At 40.9% G+C, this 23,396-nt stretch overlaps 2 protein-coding genes across 2 annotated transcripts in view; one reads left to right on the forward strand and one right to left on the reverse strand.

The window, feature by feature from the left end:
- Positions 1-23,396, forward strand: part of LOC137015101 (zinc finger protein 271-like) — a 448,677-nt gene that overhangs the window by 70,868 nt on the left and 354,413 nt on the right. Inside the window, exon 3 of the mRNA XM_067379804.1 lies at positions 20,208-20,218. Coding sequence (XP_067235905.1) covers positions 20,208-20,218 — 11 coding nt within the window. The remainder of the gene's footprint in view (positions 1-20,207; positions 20,219-23,396) is intronic.
- On the reverse strand, positions 5,171-14,158 carry LOC137016661 (galactose-specific lectin nattectin-like). The gene is made up of 7 exons (XM_067380817.1): positions 14,068-14,158; positions 9,384-9,465; positions 8,996-9,031; positions 6,834-6,913; positions 6,199-6,327; positions 5,636-5,744; positions 5,171-5,325 (listed from the first exon to the last, which is right to left on the reverse strand). Exons 2-7 carry the CDS (start codon positions 9,439-9,441, stop codon positions 5,267-5,269), a joined length of 471 nt encoding a protein of 156 aa, XP_067236918.1. The 5' UTR covers positions 9,442-9,465; positions 14,068-14,158; the 3' UTR covers positions 5,171-5,266.

Genomic DNA, 23,396 nt, shown 5'->3' on the forward strand with positions numbered 1-23,396 from the left:
TATTAGATGATCTGCGTATGCTGTCTGTGTTCATTTGATTTCAATTCATACAGCCAATAGCCAGCATTTTACAACCAAGCAGATTATTCCTACGCCACGATAACAAAGTATGTAGCAATTCTTTACCCTTTTTATGAACATATATCTTAATTTATACATTAAATAAGCTACCATTGTTCAGAGAGTATGATGGTAATTTGTGGATAGCCTATTGCGCAGTGGCGGCGCCGACGACCCGTTCGTCTTGAAAATGAACGCCTTTGCGTAGACACAGGGACGGATTATGGGTTGTGTGGGCCCCTGGGCAAAACGTTCGCGAGGGCCCCCACCCCCCTTAAAAAAAAAAAAAAAACGCCAGCATTGTCTGGGACAGCTAGTTGTTACGTCATCATGCCACTTGTGGGTCCAAACTAGTGCGGCGTACGCGTACCGTGTTGTAAAAGCAGAATGATGTTGACAAAACTAACTTTTGCCGCTTTTTACCTCAGAAAAAGTGAAAAGAAGGTGGCTTAAGTTGATACAGTAAGTTGGATCTCAAATTATAATCAGTACAGCCTAATGCCATTACCTCACGTTAATGTTAGCACCAGAGCCACGCCTCCTGTCACTCACTCAGAGCAGCGGCAGGCCTCGAGACTCTCTCTCGGTCCAGTGGAAGGGTTTTTGTTATATAACAACCGATATGACAACTTTAGCACATTTATCAGCTATACATTCATTCAGTGTTTCCCATTAATGACCCTCTGCTGCCGCCACCGTTTCATAATGAACTGAACATTTAAAACATACTACGTTTGCCAACGAACTAAAATCGAAACTGTGATATGGCTTTGTGCCTTAAACAGCAAAAGACAGCGATTAATTATATATACACTCTGTCTGTGCTGCGTGTTTTAAAGAGAAGTGCGCACATCTGCACACGCGATCGGCTGGTGATCAAAATAAAAGCTCAAGGATTTATCTTTTAAAAAGAAATCGTACAAAAGTATTGTAAAAAAGATGTTTGAACCCTTTTTAATGTCCAGGTACAAGTCAATGCTGTTTCTTTGTTCAATTTGCACACTGTACATGGGTTGAAGCTCTTAATTTTGAGTTTCCAGAGAGCACCAGATTGATGCATTTAACCTTAAAATTTTCAAAATTTTCTTCCGGGGGGGGGGGGGGGGGCATGCCCCCGGACCCCCCTAGAGGAGATACATCCAACAAAGTTTTACAAATTACAGTGTCAAATAATGTACATTTTCTGAACAAGAATACGTCAACAAAAGCTCCTTTCATGTCAGTAAAGCTGTTAATAGAAAATTAAATTGTCTTTGGACAAATATAGATTTGGTCTAAGCCCCGAATGTTTTTAATGTCTGGCTCCGCCCCTGATCATCCCATTTCTATTCAGCAGCCTGGTTATTACCATGGGAAAAGATAGGTCTCTCCCCATGATTTACGCATTGCAAGGAGTCCAATGTGAAAAAACCTGTTATTAACACCAACTTTCTCAAATTAATTCAAATATTTATTATTTGTAGTGTCATTATTGATGTCACGTACATTCACATCAGAAGAGACCAGAGCGACGAAAGTCATTATTTCTCGGCGAATTGGCCGAACAAAGCAAATTCACTGGCAGCGAAGCGAATTGGGCGGGCCAGAGTGAAAAAGAGAAGTTAAAAGTCAGTTAACCTTATGTAATGAGTTATGACGCGGTTCGGTGAAAACCAATTCTAATATACAGATTTACCAACGCCCCACGGTAACAGGCTAAATCAAACATTCCAATGAGCGAACAAAGTGAATAAAGCAAATTCAACAACGAAGCTTCTTCAACGACCTTGGCGACGTGTTCGCTTTGGTCTCTCCTGGTGTGAACGTACAGTGAGAGCCATGTTGGGGCACGGTTAGTGATCACACTACATGTGTACCGTGTTCAGCTGAACCATGCCAGAATCCACCTGTGTACCATATCCCCGTACAGAACGGAGTGATCAGGGGTGTAGTGGTAAAATAAGAATTCTGTGATCACATTTTGTGCATAAACTATACTATGATGTGCATTTAGATCAATTGAGAAGTGGGTAAACTCTAATTCTGAAATTTCAGAGGTGGGTAAACCGTGTTTACTTGCGTTTAGCCTCCACTACAGCCCTGGGAGTGATTACACTGGTCAAACTCTTACACTGCTACACTGGTCTGGGGGCCACTCAGCGGGCAGGTTAACCGCCTCCATCCCACCATGCTACCGCTCCCTAGTCAGAGGGCCTTCTGTAAGGCTGTTAACACGCCCCCCTCCCCTCCCCCCAGAAGCCAGGGGCCCCATGGTTGGGGCCCTTGTAATCAGATGGCCCTCTAAAGGTACACTACACCCTCCTCCCTAGCCTAGGGCCTCCTAGTAGGGCCCTCATAATCAGAGGGCCCTCTAAAAGCCCCCAAAGCCCCCATCCTCCCTATGGCCCCCTGGTAGCCAGAAGCCAGGACCATAATAGGAGGGCCTAAGAGGGCCTTCTAAAAGTAGGCTCCCATGCACCCATTTCCCTTTAAAGTTCCTATAGCAGGGCCGGGGGCCCCCTGAAAGCACCGACCTCCCCCCCCACCACCACCAGCACCACCACCACAACCACCACAATTCAAGGGCCCTTGGCAGCCAAACACCCTCCCTATAGGGTCAGGGGTCCTTGTAGGCAGAGGATCAAAGAATGTAGGCCCTCTAAAATAGACAAACGAAAATACATTGTTGATAAGCGTTGCAAATTGTTTTGGGCTAGGGGCCCCACGGGCCCCCTGCACCCCTAGGGCCCCTGGGCAGCGGCCCCGCTGGCCCGGTTCGTAATCCGTCCCTGCGTAGACACAATTAACCAGTTTACTCGCGCCTGCTGAAATATATTTGATTACATTTTGGAGAACAGACCGAAGAAGATCCGTCAATGTGTATTTGATCATTGTTTGTGATCAGATGTAGTAACTAGTAACGAGCTATTTGAGTAGATTTTCATTGTATACTTTTTTACTCATACTCGAGTAACTATTAAGATTATTTTACTTTGAGTAAATATTTCTATAAGTAGGGTACAACGGGGCTAAAGGCTGTTTAATATAAAATAATTAATTTGTGTTCAATAAATATACTATCATTAAAATAGGCCTATGTTAATATAAAAATCTATTTTAAAAAATTCATAAACAAAATTACTTTAAAAAGTAAAATTCTGAAAGCATTGAAGGAGATCCCATAATATTTAGATTATATATATACACACATTTACAGTAGTAACAATAAATTATATTTTATTATGAAATGATAATATATTTTTTTAATTTGATTGTTTCATTGAATATGGGTATTATCTCTAAGATGGATACCCAATCTGATATGATATTTGCTATGTGAATCTACCATTTCATGTTATGAAATGGAAAAGTCAGCCAGCGATTCATTATCATGTTAATTATTGTGCCTTTTCCCCGAACAGCAGCGGCGCTCTTTACCCCAAATACCAGACTTTTACATATTCTTCTGTTATTGAAAAACTGTTGCTTGAATTACCTTGAACAAAACTGAAAATCATTAAGAAGACCTTTGTCTGAAAATACAAACATTAATGAAATTGATTTTTATTTGCTACTTAAATCAACAACATTTAAAAAAAACATCAAATATTAGATCAAACTACCTCAGAATTAACTTTGCGTCACTGCCCGCGATCACGTCAAAGATCTACGGAAGAGGATTAGGGCCAAGCAATAATAAAAAAATAAAGCCATCTCGAGATTAAAGTTGTAAAATTTCGAGAAAAAAGTCAAAATAAAATGTTGAGAATAAAGTCATTAAATTACGAGAAAAAACTCTTTAAATTTCGAGAAAAAAGAAGTCGAAATAAAATGTTGAGAATAAACTCGTTAAATTACGAGAAAAAAGTCGTTAAATTTCAAGAAAAAAGTCGAAATAAAATGTTGAGAATAAACTCGTTAAATTACGAGAAAAAAGTCATTAAATTTCGAGAAAAAAGTCGAGATAAAATGTTGAGAATAAACTCATTAAATTACGAGAAAAAAGTCATTCGATTATGAGAACAAATTTGTTAAATTATAACATTTTTCTCATAATTTAACTAATTTGTTCTCGTAATTTAACGACTTTTTTCTTGAAATTTAACAACTTTAATCTCGAGATGGTTTTATTTTTTTATTATTGCTTGGCCCTAATCCTCTTCCGTAAGGATCAGTCAAATTTGCATGTGCATTCTGAAAAGCGGATATAAAGCAGAAAGTGCTGCGGCAAGTTTTTGTGCCATCTAGTGGTTTAGAGGAAAATAAAATCAAAGGTGCCTTTAGCCCCGTTCTACCCTACTTGTACTTTTACTTGAGTACAGGTTCTTGATACCACCTCAGGATACAGTTGTTAAGTGCACGGCTGGTATCGGACTTCTCGAATCCCCCGATGAACATTACGGGGCCGACGTGCAATTCCTAACTAAGTACAGTTTTTGTACGTTTTTGAATTCAGACAAAAGGCTGAATTCAAGTTTAAAAGTTTGTAGGCAGTACAGAAATACATCCTATTTGTGCCGATGCATTCGTCCACACGGACGAATCATAAAGGGTTAAATACAAATAAAAGTCCAGTTCATTAAAACAGTATAAAAATAAAAGAAAAATAGCCAGAACCAACACGTCTACACAGACTGGCACAGCATGAGGCCAAATCACAGCAGAGAGGCAATCGACAGGATGTACGGGACCGGGCAGCCTTCTGTCTATTTATTTTCCTATTATCACATTAATTTACCTATTCATTTATTTATTCATTCATTTATGCATATTTAATTTCTACAGGTTTTCTCCAGGATTCTGCGGTGAAAAGTAAAGGTTTGAGGAGGAGCTCAGCGAGGGGCGAGGCGTGAGAGGACGCACTGGATGTTTTCGATTCAGCAATGCAACCAGCCTTCATATTTTAAATAATTAAACTAATGTAAATGATAACGTTATATGAATCAGAAAGCCTATTTTTAGACATTTACTGTAATCTACCTGATCAGAAATATCATTTATTAAGAACATTTTACTGGGGCACGTGCGACACCCCTGATGTGAAAAGAGAGAGACCGTAGAGTGATAATTATAAATTATCATTATCATTCACAAATAAATAAATAAAAATCAAACAAACAAAATAAACCTTTCTAACACTTTTATTAGCCTCCATTAAACATTTCTAATGGAAAGTAAATGAATCAAAGTAGCTTGTTTCTTCTACATTGATTCTTCACATGCTGGTTCATTTCACACACACATGGGGCTTCTTTTCATCACATTTCGCATCATTCCAGTTGCCATCTGTTGAAAGACAGAAAAAATAGTTGTTTTTATCATTTGTGTATTATGAAAAAACTAAATACTGTTTATTTAGTATGGTAGACACAGAAATATTAGTATTTGATGTCTAGAAAACAATCAGCAACATGTTTTTTGTGATGAATGTTCACAAAACATTTTTAACTGTGATGAAAAATTTATTTTCTATCTTCTGGATATACAGTATGACATGAAGCAGTATCTGCTAATCTTCTGATGGATGGTCTAACACAATTCAGATTGACGGATCATTTATCATGTTATTTCATGAGCATTAACAGAAGTTACTTACTGACAGAGTTCATCTCAACGCAGCGCTCATCTTTACCGTAACTGGGTTGTCCAGGAGACCATATTTGATAGTTCATTTGGGTTCCATCACTCCAGAACCAATAACTAGACTATGAACAGAAGAGAAAAAAACAGCATTGTGTTTATGTCCACAGCTTTACATGGCTTCGTTTTATCTTTATTTATCTAAAAGATGATTCCTCATGAACCCTAACCCCACTTTAAACATGTCAGAAATCTAAACAGAACTTATTTCACAGAAAGGGTATCAGTAAAGAATATGTGAAAACTATATAAGAAAGGGTTAAATCACTCAATTATCTCTATCAGCCACACTATTTCACATCGAGTTTCACGATACAAACACTGGAGTATGACATCATCATGGTGAGCGGTGCCTCTCATGGCTGCCAATGCACTAAACTAACTGTTCTGAGGACCAGAAATAAATGATAAAAACACATCTATGCTCATGCGTTTTGAAAAACGTATTAAATGAGTTTTAATGTAATGGTAAATGCCCAGTAGCACAGAAAGTATGATGAAAAAAAAATGATTACTTACCTCTTGATGGAGTCCGATCCAGGTAGGTGTTGATGCATGAGTTGTGCGTCTAATCAGGTTCTTTATGAAAATGTACTCATCATGGCTGTGTACAGAAGCAAGGTTCCCACCATAGGCCAAACACACATACTGTAGAGATGGAGACATGAGCAAACACAAAGAACATGTTATTTTAAACGAATCTTCCAAAATCTGTGACATTCCCTCAGTTACCATCAAAATAATGTTTACTCACTGTGCTGTTCATTTTTTGTTTATTATGTTACCTGTGAAATATAAAATCTGCCATTTGAGGTGGGACTACTTTTCTAGAAAAGGTTCTGGTTATACTGTATATAGATTAGATATAACTTCACATAGATACAGTTTTTAAGTGATCCTCTCATGATAACATGAAATGTGTTGTGTCTGTATTTTCAGACCATTAAGATGTTTCAGTATTATCACAGTGATGTTTGTTCACATCCTGGAGCTCCACTGTCATTTCTTTACTGTTAACATATATTTTGATTTTAACCGGAGGAACAAGTTGAAATGACTTTCCTATGATAACTGACAGGTGTCACAGATGTTTACAGAGTTAATCCAAGAATATTCTTATTTTTATGTCATATCAGAAGCTGAATGTATCATACCTCGGCATAAGACCATATTCGAAGCTCATTATAAAACCTGAAGCATCTGCATCCAAAGGCAGTCCATCCTGTCTCACAGGCTGTTAAATGGAAGTTTTGTTTGTTATTATGTTGTTACCTTTAATGACCTTTCATGTAATTAAATGAATAACTTTCATTTAAAGGTACACTATGTAACTTTTGGCCCTTTATTGGTTAAAAAACAAAAAGGCATGCAACACTGTTTCAGTTGTGCTTTGTCTTTGCATGACTGTGGAGATGAAGACGACACTTCACAAAAGATACTGTACAGTGAACTCTGTTAGAGTTCTGTACACCAACTACAAAAGTTCCAGGTCAAAATAAAATGTTCCTAGTCAAAAACTTATTCTTGTGACAAAATCAAACTTTGGCAACAGATGACACAAAAAACGTAACAAATACACAGACTACCGCACTACCCAGTGAACACTAGTGAGATCATACAACACTGTAACAAAAATACCGCCTACTGGGATTCAGGAATTATTTTGCAGCTCAACGTCTACTACACTATACAAAAATACATTTACAGATGCAGATACAGTAAAATACAGCAATGAACTTTTGGAGGGATTCTTTTTTCTTTTTTCATTTTACTATTATAAATTGATCATGCAGTAGATGAAAAGCATGAGAAAAATAAGTATGAGCTTGGTATGCACCACAATACAGTTACTTTTACTGCAATTGACAGTATAATTCAGCATCCTCTGCACATTTGGCTAAATTTCATTACAGTATATACAGTACTATAGCAGTATATTGGTCTTCTTATATTAGACTATATCCCTAGGCAGTCATTTCTCAGTTTTGTAAAAATAGAGTACACATAACATGTGGCTAAAAAAAAAGTTGACAATCACAAGTTTGAGGGTGTACAACATGCTCCATTTTACTGTACATAGTACTTTAGATGAGGGAAATGTCACTATTCTAAGTTTAAATCCCCTGTAAATGAGTCTTTCAGCACTCTCTCTCTCAGATTTTGACTGGTGTGTCATTTTACTACCTAATGTAGTCATTGTTAAACGTTTTGAGAAATGTGTCTTTGTTTTGAGAACTGAACGAATGGTTTTGGGAAACTGGGCCAACTGAATCACTTATAGTGTTAGCAATCGAGAAAAAAATAACATACATTTAGAGTCTTTCCTAACTAGTTTCTGTGATTGGGATCTTCTTATTGATTTCATGTTATTGTTTCGTCGGATGACAAAAAGAATTTATCCATGATGAAAGTGGAGCGGGCGGTGAATCAGCTCGCCAAAGTCATTTTCCGATTCATGTACAAATAGGGGGAGAATCGTAAGTGAACTTGGCTGCTCTTTGTTTTTGACTCTCAAAGAACCGGTTCATAAGAGTCATTTGTTAATGAAGCTGACTACACATGGGCGTGTTGCAACCGGAAGTCGTGTTTTCTTGCCATATTACACATTATTTTGTGTTATGCTGACTTTTTTAGGTCATCACATTGAAACGCCACTGCTTACATTTATATTTTATTCTGAGATAATTTTGGGGTGACAGATGGGGTGGCAAAGCTTTTTCTTAGCCACCCTGGTAGATCCGCCCCTGGAGCTACATATGGCAGTCTATATGGTCCTGGAATTAAATACCTCAAAAATTCCTTAATCACCATGTCACTTTTACAACATTTCAGATCCATCAGTTCTCGTCATCTAAAGCCGAGCTAATGTTGATTCTTGTTTTATTACGAGCTCTGTCACATTCTCCTGCAGACTCTCCTTTCTATTCTGTTCGGTGTTTGTTTAAAACGGGCGATTCTCCAGAGGTTGGAGAGGTTGTATGTCGGAAAACTGTTCTGACTGGTCTAAAATATAAACACTTCTAATAGACTTACCATAGTGAATCAGTGAATCACGTTTTTTAAGAAGGATTGATGATGTATTGACTTTTTTTTTTTTGAAAAAAAAACAAAAAAAAAGCTACATAGTGTACCTTAGATAAACAAAGGAGTTAAAATAGTTTCCAATATACTCTTTAAAACATTTTAAAGCATGTTGGAGAACATGATCATCAGGTGTTACACACACTTGTTAAGGTGGAGAAATGCACAGGTTTTGGACTTTTGTACTGTACTAGACATACACACTGACAAGAGTAGAAGACAAGAGAAGACTTACCGCTACAAGGTTTACCTCCAACAGGACGCGTTTCCACTTAAAAAGAAAGAAATACACATTTTTAAAACAGAACTGCTAGCAGTAGTGATACTACAACTACTGATAAATATATACTGCAAATTAACAGGCATATTTGGTGTTGTGTATTATTGTTAAAATTAATAATATAATATCATTCATAAGAATCAACAATTTTACCAGATAATGATATAAAGATTGTTATTTTATTATCTTATTATTATCATAATAATTAAATAACTAAATAAATAATAATTAGAATGAATAATTTCTCAGGTGCACATACTGTATTAGATCATTCCTGCTTCTGATCAGTCATTACAGTGTTAAAATAACAGTTATGATGTGAGATGTGGAATAATAGTTTTACCTGAAGCATTCAAAGCGACCAGAAGACAGATAGACAGATAAACAGTCCAGACCGCCATCGTTTCTCAGAGAACACTGGAACTCTGCATAGATTTAAAACACAATTATACACAAATAATTATTACAAAGATTTGTATTTTTGTGACAAGACCCAGTAGATCAATGTGTACAAACAATGTTTTTATATAGTTTGTTCTTGGTGGATCACAGAACCAGTGCAAGACGAGCATTTGTGGTTAAAGAGAAGATTTGTTTTTGTTTTTTTAGGAAATTAACAATAGATAGTTTCTCTAGATAAGACCCTTATTCCTCTTCTGGGATCATGTAGATCCCTTTGAAACTGCATTTAAACTGCAATTTGGACCTTCAAGTCCACTGCAATTTTTTCCCTGTGGTATTGAGAATGGTATCGAATATCAATATTATTATCAAAGTTAGAAATTCCAGTATTGTGACAACATGAAATGATACATATAATTCCTTAACACACATTGTCACGCACACAGAAGAGGACAGATGAGGTGAGCAGCAAACAAACAGGTATTAGAGAACAGGGCTAAAAGTGAACAGGTAAGAGGAAACAGTCACTGAATGGCAGATAGTGAACTTAGCTGGTGGTAATACAGGCCCTGTATTGCAGTGAAGACGGTGATGCAGGCTGAGTGGAGAATCCAGGGAAACGACACAAGGAACAGAAGACAGGAGATAAATCAGGATCACTGGTAAGTAGTGATGGCCGATTTCAAAACACTGCTTCATGAAGCTCTGAATCTTTATGAATCTTTTGTTTCGAATCAGTGATTCAGAGCATGTATCAAACTGCCAAAGTCATGTGATTTCAGTAAACGAGGCTTCATTACATCATCACTGTACGTTTCAAAACAGTTCGAAATTTCAATGGTTCACCGGTAGAGGGCGATGATAAAGTGAAAGTGAAAAGAGAACTATTGAACAAGTGTCTGTGGGCTTTACCTGATCTCTGATCAGTTTTATACATCTGTAGATGTTTTAATTAGACATTAGAATAATTAAAATGAATGATGGTAGTTATTAATCTCTTATTGGCCTGTTTATCTTGAGCCATTGAACAGAGAAACAAGCCTTGAACATTGATAAAAGAACACATATTATACACACACTCTATATTTAATCTTATTAGTTTGGCCTGAGTTTTGTTGCATTTACACTGTTCTGACCACTAGGGGTCACCGTGGAGACGGGTGTCAGATTGTTTCAAAGCCTCGACACATTACAACACATTTGCTTCAACTGCTTCAGTGTTTCAGGAAGCCTCGATCCGCCCATCACTAGCTAGAGTAACAGGTAGGGTCGTGAAGATTATCACACAAGTTGACGTACACTAGACATACTAATACACATCGACAGGACCAGACAAGGGAGTGCAGGAGAAGAGAGTCTTTATAGAGAGTGCAGGTAATGATGTGCATGTGTGGATCAGGAGGGATGCTGGGAAATGTACTGTGGGGAAGGTGACTGAGCTGGTGGCTGACAAGCATGCATAGTAGGAATATTATTAGCAGTGCCGGCCATAGCCTCTTTGGTGCCCTAGGTAAGATTTTTTTTGGTGCCCCCTTATATTGCGATTTATCCAAAGGGGCAAATCTAGAAAAATATTTATAGGGTGGCAAAGGGGTGGCAGCACCAAAGCAAGCGCTCATGCATAGTTTTTGGAGATTTATAGTCTTACATACACAATTGTGTTCACAAACATTGCATTACCAGAAAGTATCTATATACTGTTTAAAATTACTAAATAACAAAATTTCAATATCCATCATGGCACCAAGTAAATACACTATATGAAAAACTTCTAAATGTGTCTGAGTTTGTATCACTAAAGGAGATGAGCAGTTTTATTAATATTACACAGGCTACTTCAATGGTATAAATCACATTTTAGTGCAAGTTAAAGAGCAACAAAACTATTTTTGAGTTTCTGTTATTAACAGAGGTGGGAATGTCACCCAGAACACCCTATCAAACACATACTCTAGCAACACCCCAGCAACTGCATAGAGCCTAGCAACCACCCAGAATCTCCTAGCAACCACCTAGCAACACTTTAGCAATCACCCAGAACCTCTATATTCCAGCCTAACTGAACAAAGTTTTTGTTTTTTTTTTAAACAAGACTTGAAGTTGGGTTTATGACAAGCCAACATAAATTTGTCCTTCATACTTTTCAGTCTCTATTGTTTTTCTTGATTGCTAACGCACAATTCATGAAACAATTCAACATTTTCTCACAACTAAACACAATATCAAAACTATACACCAACTTGCACAAACCTCAAACGTCCAGGTCAAAATAAAATGTTCTAGTCAAAAACTTATTCTTGTCTGACAAAATCAAACTTTGGCATCAGATGACACACAAAACTTAACAAATACACAGACTACTGCACTGCCCAGTGAACACTAGTGAGATCATATAGCACGGTAACAAACATACCTCTATTTCATTTTGCTATTATAAATTGATCTTGCAGTAGATGAAAAGCATGAGAAAAATAAGTATGAACTTGGTATGCACCACAATACAGTATACTATCAATTGCAGTAAAAGTAAATTCAGCATCCTCTGCACATTTGGCTAAATTTCATTACAGTATACAGTACTATAGCAGTGTATTGGTCTTCTGACACAAGATTATATCCCTAGGCAATAATTTCTCAGCGCTGAAAAAAATACAGAAGGCCTATACATATAGCAAATGGCTACAAAGAAAGTTGACAATCACAACACTGAGGGTGTACAACGTGAAATTTCCCTCATCTAAAGTACTGGTACTGTCTAAGTTTAAAACCCCTGTAAATTATTCATTCAGCTCTCTCTTTGTTTTGAGAACTGAACGAATGGTTTGGGAAACTGGGCCAACTGAATCACTTATCATGTGTTAGCAATCAAGAAAAACTAAAATACGTTTAGATTCTTACTTACTCTGCTATTATTTTCTGTGATCGGGATCTCCGTATTGATTTCATGTTATTGGTTCGTCGGATGGCAAAAATACCTTTATCCATGATGAAAGTGGAGCGGGCGGTCGCTGAATCAGCTCGCCAAAATGATGAAAAATGATGAAAATTAATCTCAGACATATTCGGATGAGATTACATTTCTCACAGGACTTCTGAGTTAGCCGGGAAGCAGTAATTTTCCGATTAACGTACAAATATGGGAAAAAATCGTAAGTGAACTTGGCTGCGCTGTGTTTTTGACTCTGAAAGAAGCGGTTCATAAGAGTCATTTGTTAATGAAGCACACTGGGCGTGCTGCGTGCAACCATCATGCAAAATTTATTTAAAGATGTGTTTTCTTGCCATTACTTTGCGTTACACAATTTTTTTAGGTCATCATATTGAAGCGCCGCTCCTGAAAAGCAGTACTTGAAACACTGCTTACATATTTTATTCTGTGATAATTTTGGGGTGGCAGATGGGGTGGCAAAGCTTTTTCTTAGGGTGGCAGATGCCACCCCGGTAGATCCGCCCCTGTCCACGCATCCGGCCTCTTTGACGCCCCCTAGCGAGATTGCGCCCTTAGCATTTGCCTATACTGACTATATAACGGGCCGGCTCTGATTATTAGATACAAACATCTGGCTTGCACTTGTCCACATTGGGAGCTTAAGCTAAATTCTTAAAGCATCATTACATGCCAACTGGAGCTTTTTCATTGTAGCATTACTATATTTACACCACAAGTGGTGAGAGAGAAGTAAAGTGTTATTTTAACATCATCTGTACACATATACAATTTACAAGCAGACATATTTGCCTGTCCATACATAGAGCTGTCTCTGTCAGGATTCTGAGAAGGAAGGACACAGATGCAGGTGATATTTTTTTAACAAAAGACAAAACACAAATGTGTTATGCTGTCAATAATAGTTCTTAGAGAGAAAATCAGAATTGGCAAAAATCAGCACTGCCAGGTCACACTTACAAAAAAATATCGTAATCGGCCAAGATAATTGCAATCTGTGCATCTAATTAATCCATAGCTGCTTCTCAATCAAAACGTAAGAAGTACAAAAGTAACAAATATTTAAAAAATGTAACAAATATTTTCAGTTGTCTCTAATCAAGCAGATTTGTACTTTATATGCACCAACAGTTCTCGTGTTACTGCATCACTCCAGCAGCTAATGCAATCCACGGGAAAAAGCAAAAAACTCTTAAACTGTGAAACACGGGTCAAAGTTCACAAAAACAGTGATTGCATCCTTTAACTGACTTAAACACCCCAATAAACTTCAATTGAGGTAACCTTCTCAACATGACTCAACACACACTTCTACGTGCAACAGCCTCAACACCCGTCAAAAATAAAAGTCTTCCAAAAATAATCACTTTTCAAAATGACTTAATCATGTTCTGCTTGATCATCGATGAGGTGTATCCTCCAACATTAGCTACTGTTGAATGCATTAAAACATGTTAAGCACTTCTGCATTGAGCATTTTAGCATCATTAATTCACTGAACAACATAAAACATAATCTACATTCTGAATAACCAAATAATAATAATATAAAATCTAAGCTCTGTTCTGGGAATGTTCCAACAGAACTAATATTCCCAGAATGCCCCACAAATCAAAAATGACTAAATGGGTTTTAGTAGGCTAAAAGTGAAATAAATGTAAATGTAGAAAAGTCAAACCTCAGGAAATGTGCTCCGAACAGCAAACTGAGTGTTTCTGCTGGATAGTATATCAGAGATGTGTCTTGTTTTCTTGAACTCTTGATGTATTCTTTTTCCACTACATTGTGGGCTTAAATAAGTGTACTCATGTTACGTAAGATGCCTGTCAGCCAATCAGAAAGGATCTGCATGTTACTGAGATATCTGATCTCTCTAAATCACATGACTCTCAGAAAAAACACCACAAAAGTAATTTCACAATTGTTCAAAGCCATGTATTTCATCTTTCAGTTGTCTACTTTAATCATTATCTAATGATTTCCAAAGGTATCATTGTGTAGCGGTTGTACAGTTATTAATCAATTTATGGGTTATATATATATATATATATATATATATATATATATATATATATATATATATATATATATATGAATCATAATATTATAAAGCTTTATGATCAATTATGATGCATATATCAACCCTAGGGGGAATTAAACATATATTGTGAATTAATTACAACGAATTATAATCAATCACGTATATGATTAGTTCTTGTTTAATAATTATTTAGAGAAACTGCGTTCGTCCAGCAAACCTAGCTCCTCCTAGAATGTTATAAGCGGGGTTGTTCTCTGGCCACGAGAACAATTCCTATTATAGCATCAAAGCCTAAAGCGATCGAAGAATGTTAAAGTGACCTGGTTTTGGTTGAAATGAGCAAAAAGAACAATCGAGCATGAATAATGTGTTTAATATATGCAAACTACGACTACAGAGGTTATACGGCTATACATTAGGATATACACATATATACAAGAGTGAAAGTAGGAAAGAGAGAAGGCATGTAGCAAAACCTAACAGTCCTTGAAAGCCAGCACAGAAATCAGTTTCATGATCTAAGATTCAGAAACGGTACTTGCGTCAGTTTGCTTGCTGGTTTCAGTTCAGTGCTGCTGCAGTTCATTGGCTTCTTCCGTTTCCGCAGGAGGGTTTGAACTGAGCCCGTGAAAGTTAGTTTTGCGGAAGAGATGGTGGTCCCGAAAGATGAGCGCAATGGAAGCGCGTTGCCGTGACGTCCGGGAGAGACGTGCGTGAGTGGGCGATAGATGATTCAGGGCAGTCGGGAGAACACACGGAAGAATCCTGGTGCTCCTCTTTTATGACAGATAAGCCGACACACCTCCTTGAGGTGGAATAGCCAATAACATTGTTGCAATGTTGGCGGGCAAGCTCTTCCTTTGTCTGGTCTCCTAGCTGAATTTGCATAATTGATGACTATCAGATCGGATTTCGAGATGGAGTACTTTCTTCACAATATCATTAAACCAATCGAACAATGCATTTGACAGCCATGTAATATACATAGATGAATGAGACGTGGAAATAGCTTTAAAATGAATCTAAACTTGATATATAAGAAAAGCATGTAGAAGGAGTTATGGTTTACAGACAAAATTCCATCATTAAAATGAACACTAGTACAAATGCACTCATTTAAACTAAGTCTAAACACTAGGAAGCATACATGCACTCGATATACATGATGGGTACATTTTGGCATAGTTGTATTTTACATATACAGTCAATAATGTATGTTTGTGTGTTTTTGTGTGTCTGTGTGGTGTGTATGTGTGGAATTTGTCTGGTCAGTCTCTGGGCCCACACCAGGGGGGTGCTCCTTTTGAAGTCTCCAAAGTTAGGAAGTTGGAGTTTTCTGTTTAACCTCACGGGTCCACAAACCTGCCAAAAGTCACAGTCGGCCGGAGCCGATTTAGTGATTTAAAAACACAGTTCATCAGGTTAAAAGCATTCTGAAAATTCCAAAGTTTATTGACTCTGAACGGATCCATCCAGACTTTACAATTGTGTAATGATTTTACTTGTTGAGGCATATGACTATTAACTAATTGTTAAGTAATAAGTAATATTAGTAGGATTGTCAACCATAATCATAACCACAATAATAAATTACTTAATAATGAGCTGGAAGCTGAAATACATGTCTTTGACCCATTAACACATTAATGTACACTATTAGTACATGTTGTTAAGGAATGAATACCTGATGAATAATTAGAAATTCACATTTTACTTACTTCAGTAATCACCTATAGGGTCAGATATACTAAACAGGGTAAATTAGCAAGAGAATGCAAGTTTTGCGCTGGTGAAAGCTATTAGTGAATCTGTTACAGACCACAGATCCTACTCCCACCCACGCCGGTTCCGTTTGGAATGTTGATTCTCAGTTGATATCAGCAGAAAACAAGTTAGAAAGCTGATTCTGAACATGCAAGTGTGAATCTTTTACTCCAGATTCATGCATTAAACACACAGACTTCATTCAGTTTGAGTCACACTAAACAAGCCATTGATCAGGACATGGACAGTCTCTTTAACAAATAAAGATCTGAAGGTAAATGTGGCTTGAACCAATTGCAAACATGATATGCAGTCAACTTGGGTTATTATTATTTTTTTACCCATGTTCTGTCTTCTTCTAGCACTCTTGCACTTCTTCACTGTAGTCTTCATCTATCTCATCTCCGTTGGTGATTTCAACATGTTTTCTTCACCCCCTATCTCATATCCTTTGGTGATTTCAACATGTTTTCTTCACCCCCTGTATCCTCTCGATAAGCTCTGTTGTTGGTTACAAAACATTAAATTCAGGAACCTAACTTTCACAACTTTTGCCCATCTCATGCTGAGTCAAGTCAAATACATTTGTTTCTACATTAACACCATTTTAAGGATTGCAGGTACTTTCTCAGCAGCATTCAAACATCTTTATATGGCTTTAACTAGCAAATAACATTTCTTTGCAACAGATAAATAGCACATAAACTCATGCCATAGAGACGGCTTACACTCGACGCAGAAGTATAAATCAGCCTTTAGCCTCCCATAATCCACTGGTCATAATGATTTCAGGAGAGTCCAGAATAAATTGAAATGTAACATTTATTTGTCAGGTTAAAATGTATCATGCCAATTACACAAATAACCAATTAGAAGCCAATTCAGAAATCATAAATACATAACATCAGTTGCTCAAAGATGACTCTATGAGTCAGAATTGCATATACACACAGTGGTGGATTCGTGTTTTTAAGACATTCACCCAAAATTATATCATTTACAAAGAGTGGTTTTGAAGAAAGGGATCGTATATTCAGCAACCCAACTTATCATTTGTTCCTCCATGGCCGCCCATGGCTCCTGACCCTCCATGGCCTGCCAAGGCTCCTGACCCTCCATGGCCTACCATGGCTTCTGACCCTCCATGGCCTGCCAAGGCTCCTGACCCTCCATGGCCTGCCAAGGCTCCTGACCCTCCATGGCCTGCCAAGGCTTCTGACCCTCCATGGCCTGCCAAGGCTCCATACCCACCATGGCCGCCCACGGCCTCTGATCCACCATGGCCTGCCATGTCTCCTGACCCTCCATGGCCGCCCACGGCCTCTGATCCACCATGGCCTGCCACGTCTCCTGACCCTCCATGGCCTGCCAAGGCTCCAGACCCACCATGGCCGTCCACGGCCTCTGACCCTCCATGGCCTGCCAAGGCTCCATACCCACCATGGCCGCCCACGGCCTCTGATCCACCATGGCCTGCCACGTCTCCTGACCCTCCATGGCCTGCCAAGGCTCCAGACCCACCATGGCCGTCCACGGCCTCTGATCCACCATGGCCTGCCAAGGTTCCTGACCCTCCATGGCCTGCCAAGGTCCATACCCACCATGGCCGCCCACGGCCTCTGATCCACCATGGCCTGCCAAGGCTCCTGACCCTCCATGGCCCGCCATGGCTGCCTGGACCCATGGACCTGTCTTGGAGACCTCCGTTCCTGTCCACTCTTCTCCCTGCACCTGCGTGAGGTCTCCAGTGCACCCACCCCCCTCCCCGGTTGTTCCATCTACGGTGTGAGGCCGCGCCTACCGGGAGGGGGAGGGACTGTCACAGTTCCCTCGTCTCCTGAACTCCATTTCCCAAGATCCTCCTGTCTCCACACCTGCACTCACTTCCCTCGTCATCTCCCCATCATCACTCATCACCTGCACCTGGACTTGATCATCTGCACTCCCTTTATAATGGACTCACTCCATTCACTCCCTGTCCGTTCTTAATGTTATTCAATGTGTGTATTGCGTGTTTCTCCTGAGTTTGTGAATAAATACCCTGTTTGTGGATATCCGATTACATCTCGTCTCTACAGCACCAGTACACGTAACAGTAGGTTTAATTTTACAGTTAAAATGGGCCATAAAAAGAGATTCAGCTCACACTTAATAAAGTAAAAAATGATGAAATGCTCATGAGAAGGACACAATAATAATGCAATACTAGAAATTGCTAAATTAAGGTGTGACCAATGGACAGCAACAGTGAAACCGTTACAGATCGCTTATCTTTATTCTGCCTGCTCTCTTTCTGCTGGTTGTGTAAAGCTGTGGTGAAATGAGTAATCATTTCAGTTTATTTAGTAAAGATTGTGTGTTGTTCAAAGTTCATAGTCATTGTTCTGACTTCATGAAGCCTCATGGTGTGAATGAACATCAAACTGACTAGAACAAACTCTTTGAAATGTATATATGATACTGGTTCCCATTCAGTCGGTCACGTTCGACGTACGTAGGGTTGCCACCCATCCCTTGAAATACGGAATCGTCCCGTATTTACAGGCAAAATGAAGTCAATAAGGGACACGATTTGTCCCGTATTTTACATAGGTCCACATTATGCAACATCCCATGCAAATCATTGTGTGAAGACGTGTCCTATTCTGCCCCTGATTGGGTAATACTCACTGCCATCATTGGTTTGTTTCAGGTTCACGGGCCGTGAATCACGGCCAATCAGAGTCAGAGGAGGGCGGGACGCCGCCTCGCCGGTTCTTTTGTCAGAGAATCCAGTTGAAATGATGGCGGATGCAGGTCCAGATTTTTTTTGTCACCACATTTTTTTTAATTGATAATGTTTCATATGCTGCCTATTAAGAAATAATGTTAATAATGTACATTAATCATGTTATGGTATGATTTGTTTATTAAGGTTAAGTTGTACAGTCAGACACATAAGCATTACTTTAATAAGAGTTAAGAGAGATATATTTAATACATATTTAATCAAAACCTATGTGAATAAAATAAAGTAATACAAAATAAAATAAAGTACCTATGTGAATAAAATAAACAGCTATTTGTTATGCTTAACCAATTTAAATAATTGCATCATTCAATACTATAGAATTAACAATAAACTATATAAAAATGGAATAAACAAATACATAAATATATTTACTTACCAATAATAAAAATGTTGTCAAGTGTTTTACTTAAATAAGAAATGTTTGTAGATATTATGTCATTTAGTTGTGGTTTCACTGTTTGGATGGTGTTACTGCAAACAATGCCAAATATTTTAGCCAAAATCTTTGTTCACATCACTCTATAAAATTACTCAAGTTAATTAGCAATTTCTTATCCTACTCCCCTCTGGGTTACAGCAGCTGAGTTAACGCAGGTGTTGGCCTATGTTTATTATTGTCATAGCTGTGTATTCAATATGACCACTTAAGTTGTGATAGTGAGAGACTGATTGTATCTGTTCACACTGATTTCAATAGCAGATATCTTATTATAATGTCCATTGGTATCAATCTTAATATTTTTATGAAAACATGTTTTAAGTTATGATATACCACCACTGGCATGCCATTGGGACCGTCGTCATCGTGGCCCCGAGGGGTGTGGCCCCCACTGCGGCAGGCATCCCTTATTTTTCTCTATTGAAGGTGGCAACCCTAGACGTACGACAGGCTGCACTATCACCTGTCTGTGCTGCAATGGTCATTCCCCTGCGTGCTTCGGCACCTAAAAGATTATTTCCCTAAAAGAGCTTACACAAGTAGATTTGCGTCTTTTTAAAGATGATATTCTACCTGTGTGCTTCTGGATGCGGTCGTTCCTGTCCTCACTGACGGCCACAATCATTGTTTCACATGTCTGGGCGCATGCTGAAGCAATGCTCGTGGGTGATTCATGTTTTCATATGAGAACATGATCACGTCGACACGCCGGTCGTGACTCTTCTTTCTCCGGGAAGCTTGAGTCCCCTCTGTTGTTGTCCAGCTGCCACTTGTGTGTAAAAGCACAGCTGCGGGTCTGCCCGACACTTTGGGAGACCGTGGAGATCAGCGAGAGCAAAACTCTCGCTCCTCTGCGTGTCGTGGGCCGTCAAGCTGTCGGGCTGCAGCACGGGTTGTCACGGCAACCCAGCGCTTGCTCGGCGCTCTGGATGCGCGGTTCCCTTGCCTAATCTCCATTGTAGCGCCCTCTCTGGTGCACCAGAAGAGGTCTACTTTGCTGATATGGCTTGGGTGACATGAGGTTCCTTCAGGGAACCAACCCCCTAGGACTCCTTCCTCTCTAGCGCATTGCAAGCTGTGCAGTTTCTGGATTGGATTGCTGGTCCTTCTCATAGGGGAACCTAGCATTTCATTCAGAGCTCCAGCTGAGGGTCAGACGTCGATTGCAGCATCTGAGAGAGTGCTGTTTTGCTCTGGAAATGAGGGTGACGCTGCCCACTGTGATGGTGTGTGCTTATGCTGACTCAGATTCGGAGTTTACAGCCATGCTTTCCCGGGTGTCCCGGATGTGCATGGAAAACTTGGCAGTTTGGAGGTATTTTGGTGCCATAAATATGGAACACCAAAAGTGCCAAAATCTGCATAAGTTTTTCCTCTCTCACTGCCCTCTTGGATGGGGTGGCTGTACACAGACCACTCCCACCCTGCATGTGAGGCCAAGGCACTCTTTATGCATGAGGGTAGTTCTGAGCTGGGGTTGAGCTGCGCTTGTTGACTAACCGTGATCAAAGTCATAGCGCAGGCCTTTTCGGTGACACTGTCGAGGACTGAGCCCAGCGGTTCTCCTCAGTTAGTAGCAGACCAGGGAGCTTCCCATGAAAAACCATTGAGATCCTCTTGGGCCGCCCTTCAGTCTGCTCGTCGCCAAGAGTGTCATCCCCTGCATAAAACTCCAGCCCAGCATGCTCTACTGTGTCCATTGTGGGGAGATGACACCTCCCGTCTCTCCTGCTGTTTAAGCGGTTGGTGAGAAAATCACCCCTGAGACGGGCGACCCAGAGATGGGTGGGGCTGCTTTTTCCACCCCCCCGGAGGAGGGCCGGGTGGTAAATCCTTTTATTGGGTTTGCTTCTGTTCCACCGCTGGCCCAACAGCCAGCGGTACCCACATTTCAAAAAAAAAAAAAAAAAAAAGTAGTAGTTCCTCCATCCCCAGGTCTGAAGAGGAATTGGAGAGCAGTGGGAGGAGAAAAACCTCACCACTCTCATCCCCCTCTTCTGTCACCAGCAGACAGCAGCGAGCAGCGGGTAAACAAAGCCTTGACTGCTCCCTCTGTCCAACCGTGGAACCAGGTAAGTGTTGCCCAGCACACTGTGACGCCGCTTCGGGCCGCCTCGCAAAGAGAGCCCCCCAAGCCGCGTCCCTGTGTTCCACCTCGCTGCCCCACTGTGGGTACGCCGGTGGTCCCTTTGGTCCCGCTTGTACGGTCTCTGCGAGCCTGGTTAGCGCTCCCCAGTCCATCTCGCTGGCTCATTTGGACCATCAGGCTCGGCTATGCGATTCAGTTCGCCCGGCGTCCCCCCAAGTTCAGGGGCGTCCTCTTCACTACAGTGAAAGATGTCTGCCCCTGTCTTGCGGTGCGGAGATCGCAGTCCTACTGTCAAAGGACACGATAGAGCCGGTCCCTCCAGCCGATATGAGGTCAGGGTTCTACAGTCCCTACTTCATTGTACCCAAGAAGAGCGGTGGGTTACGACCTATCCTGGATCTGCGAGTCTTGAATCGGAGCCTTCACAAGCTACCGTTCAAGATGCTCATGCAGAAACGCATTTTCGAATGCATCCATCCCCAGGATTGGTTTGCAGCGATCGACCTGAAGGACGCGTACTTTCATGTCTCGATTCTTCCGCGACGCAGGCCTTTCCTGCGGTTCGCGTTCGAAGGATGAGCATATCAGTACAGAGTCCTACCCTTCGGGCTGCCCCTGTCTCCCCGCGTCTTCACGAAAGTCGTGGAGGGAGCCCTTGTTCCCATGAGAGAACAGGGTGTTCCCATCCTCAACTATCTCGACGACTGGCTCATTCTAGCACAGTCTCGGGGTCAGTTGTGCGAACACAGGGATTTGGTGCTCAGACACCTCAGTCAGTTGGGGCTTCAGGTCAACTGGGAAAAGTGCAAACTCGCCCCGGTGCAGAGGATCTCTTTTCTCGGTATGGAGCTGGATTCGGTCGAACAGATAGCACGCCTCACAGAGGAACGTGCTCAGTCAGTGTTGAACTGCCTGAACACGTTCAACGGCAGGACAGCGGTCCCACTGAAATACTTTCAGAGGCTCTTGGGGCATATGGTGGCCACAGTGGCTGCAACACCGCTCGGTCTGCTTCATATGAGACTGCTTCAACACTGGCTTCACGGCCGAGTCCCGAGATGGGCGTGGCAACGCGGCACGTTCCGGGTGGCAATCACTCAGGAGTGTCGCCAAGCCTTCAGCCCGTGGTCGGACCCCTTGTTTCTTCGGGCAGGAGTGCCCCTAGAACAGGTGTCCCAGCATGCTGTGGTTTTCACGGATGCCTCGACCACCAGCTGGGGTGCCATGTACAACGGGCTTTGGACGGGACCCCATCTGCAGTGGCACATCAACTGCCTCGAGTTGCTTGCAGTATGCCTTGCTCTGAGCCGCCTCAAAGGGCCGCTACGAGGCAAGCATGTATTGGTCCGTACGGACAACACTGCGACCATTGCATACATCAACCGTCAAGGTGGTTTACGCTCCCGTCGCAACTCGCCCGCCATCTCCTCCTGTGGAGTTGGAAGCATCTGAGGTCGCTTCGCGCCATCCATGTCCCCGGTGTGCTCAACCGTGAGGCCGACGAGCTCTCACGAACTGCGCTGCCGTAAGAGTGGTGACTCCACCCCCAGGTGGTCCAGCTGATCTGGAGAGAGTTCGGAGAGGCTCAGGTAGACCTGTTTGCCTCACCAGAAATCTCTCACTGCCAGTTGTTTTACTCTCTGACCGGGGGAACACTCGGGACAGACGCACTGGCACACAGCTGGCCCCGGGGCCTGCGCAAATATGCGTTTCCCCCAGTGAGCCTACTTGCACAGACACTGTGCAAAGCCAGGGAGGATGAGGAGCGGTCCTGTTAGTTGCGCCCTATTGGCCCAACCAGACCTGGTTCCCAGAACTCTCACTCCTCGTGACAGCCCCTCCCTGGCCCATTCCTCTGAGGAAGGACCTTCTTTGGCACCCGT

Source organism: Chanodichthys erythropterus, chromosome 3, assembly GCF_024489055.1.
Source record: "Chanodichthys erythropterus isolate Z2021 chromosome 3, ASM2448905v1, whole genome shotgun sequence".
Taxonomy (NCBI): Eukaryota; Metazoa; Chordata; class Actinopteri; order Cypriniformes; family Xenocyprididae; genus Chanodichthys; species Chanodichthys erythropterus.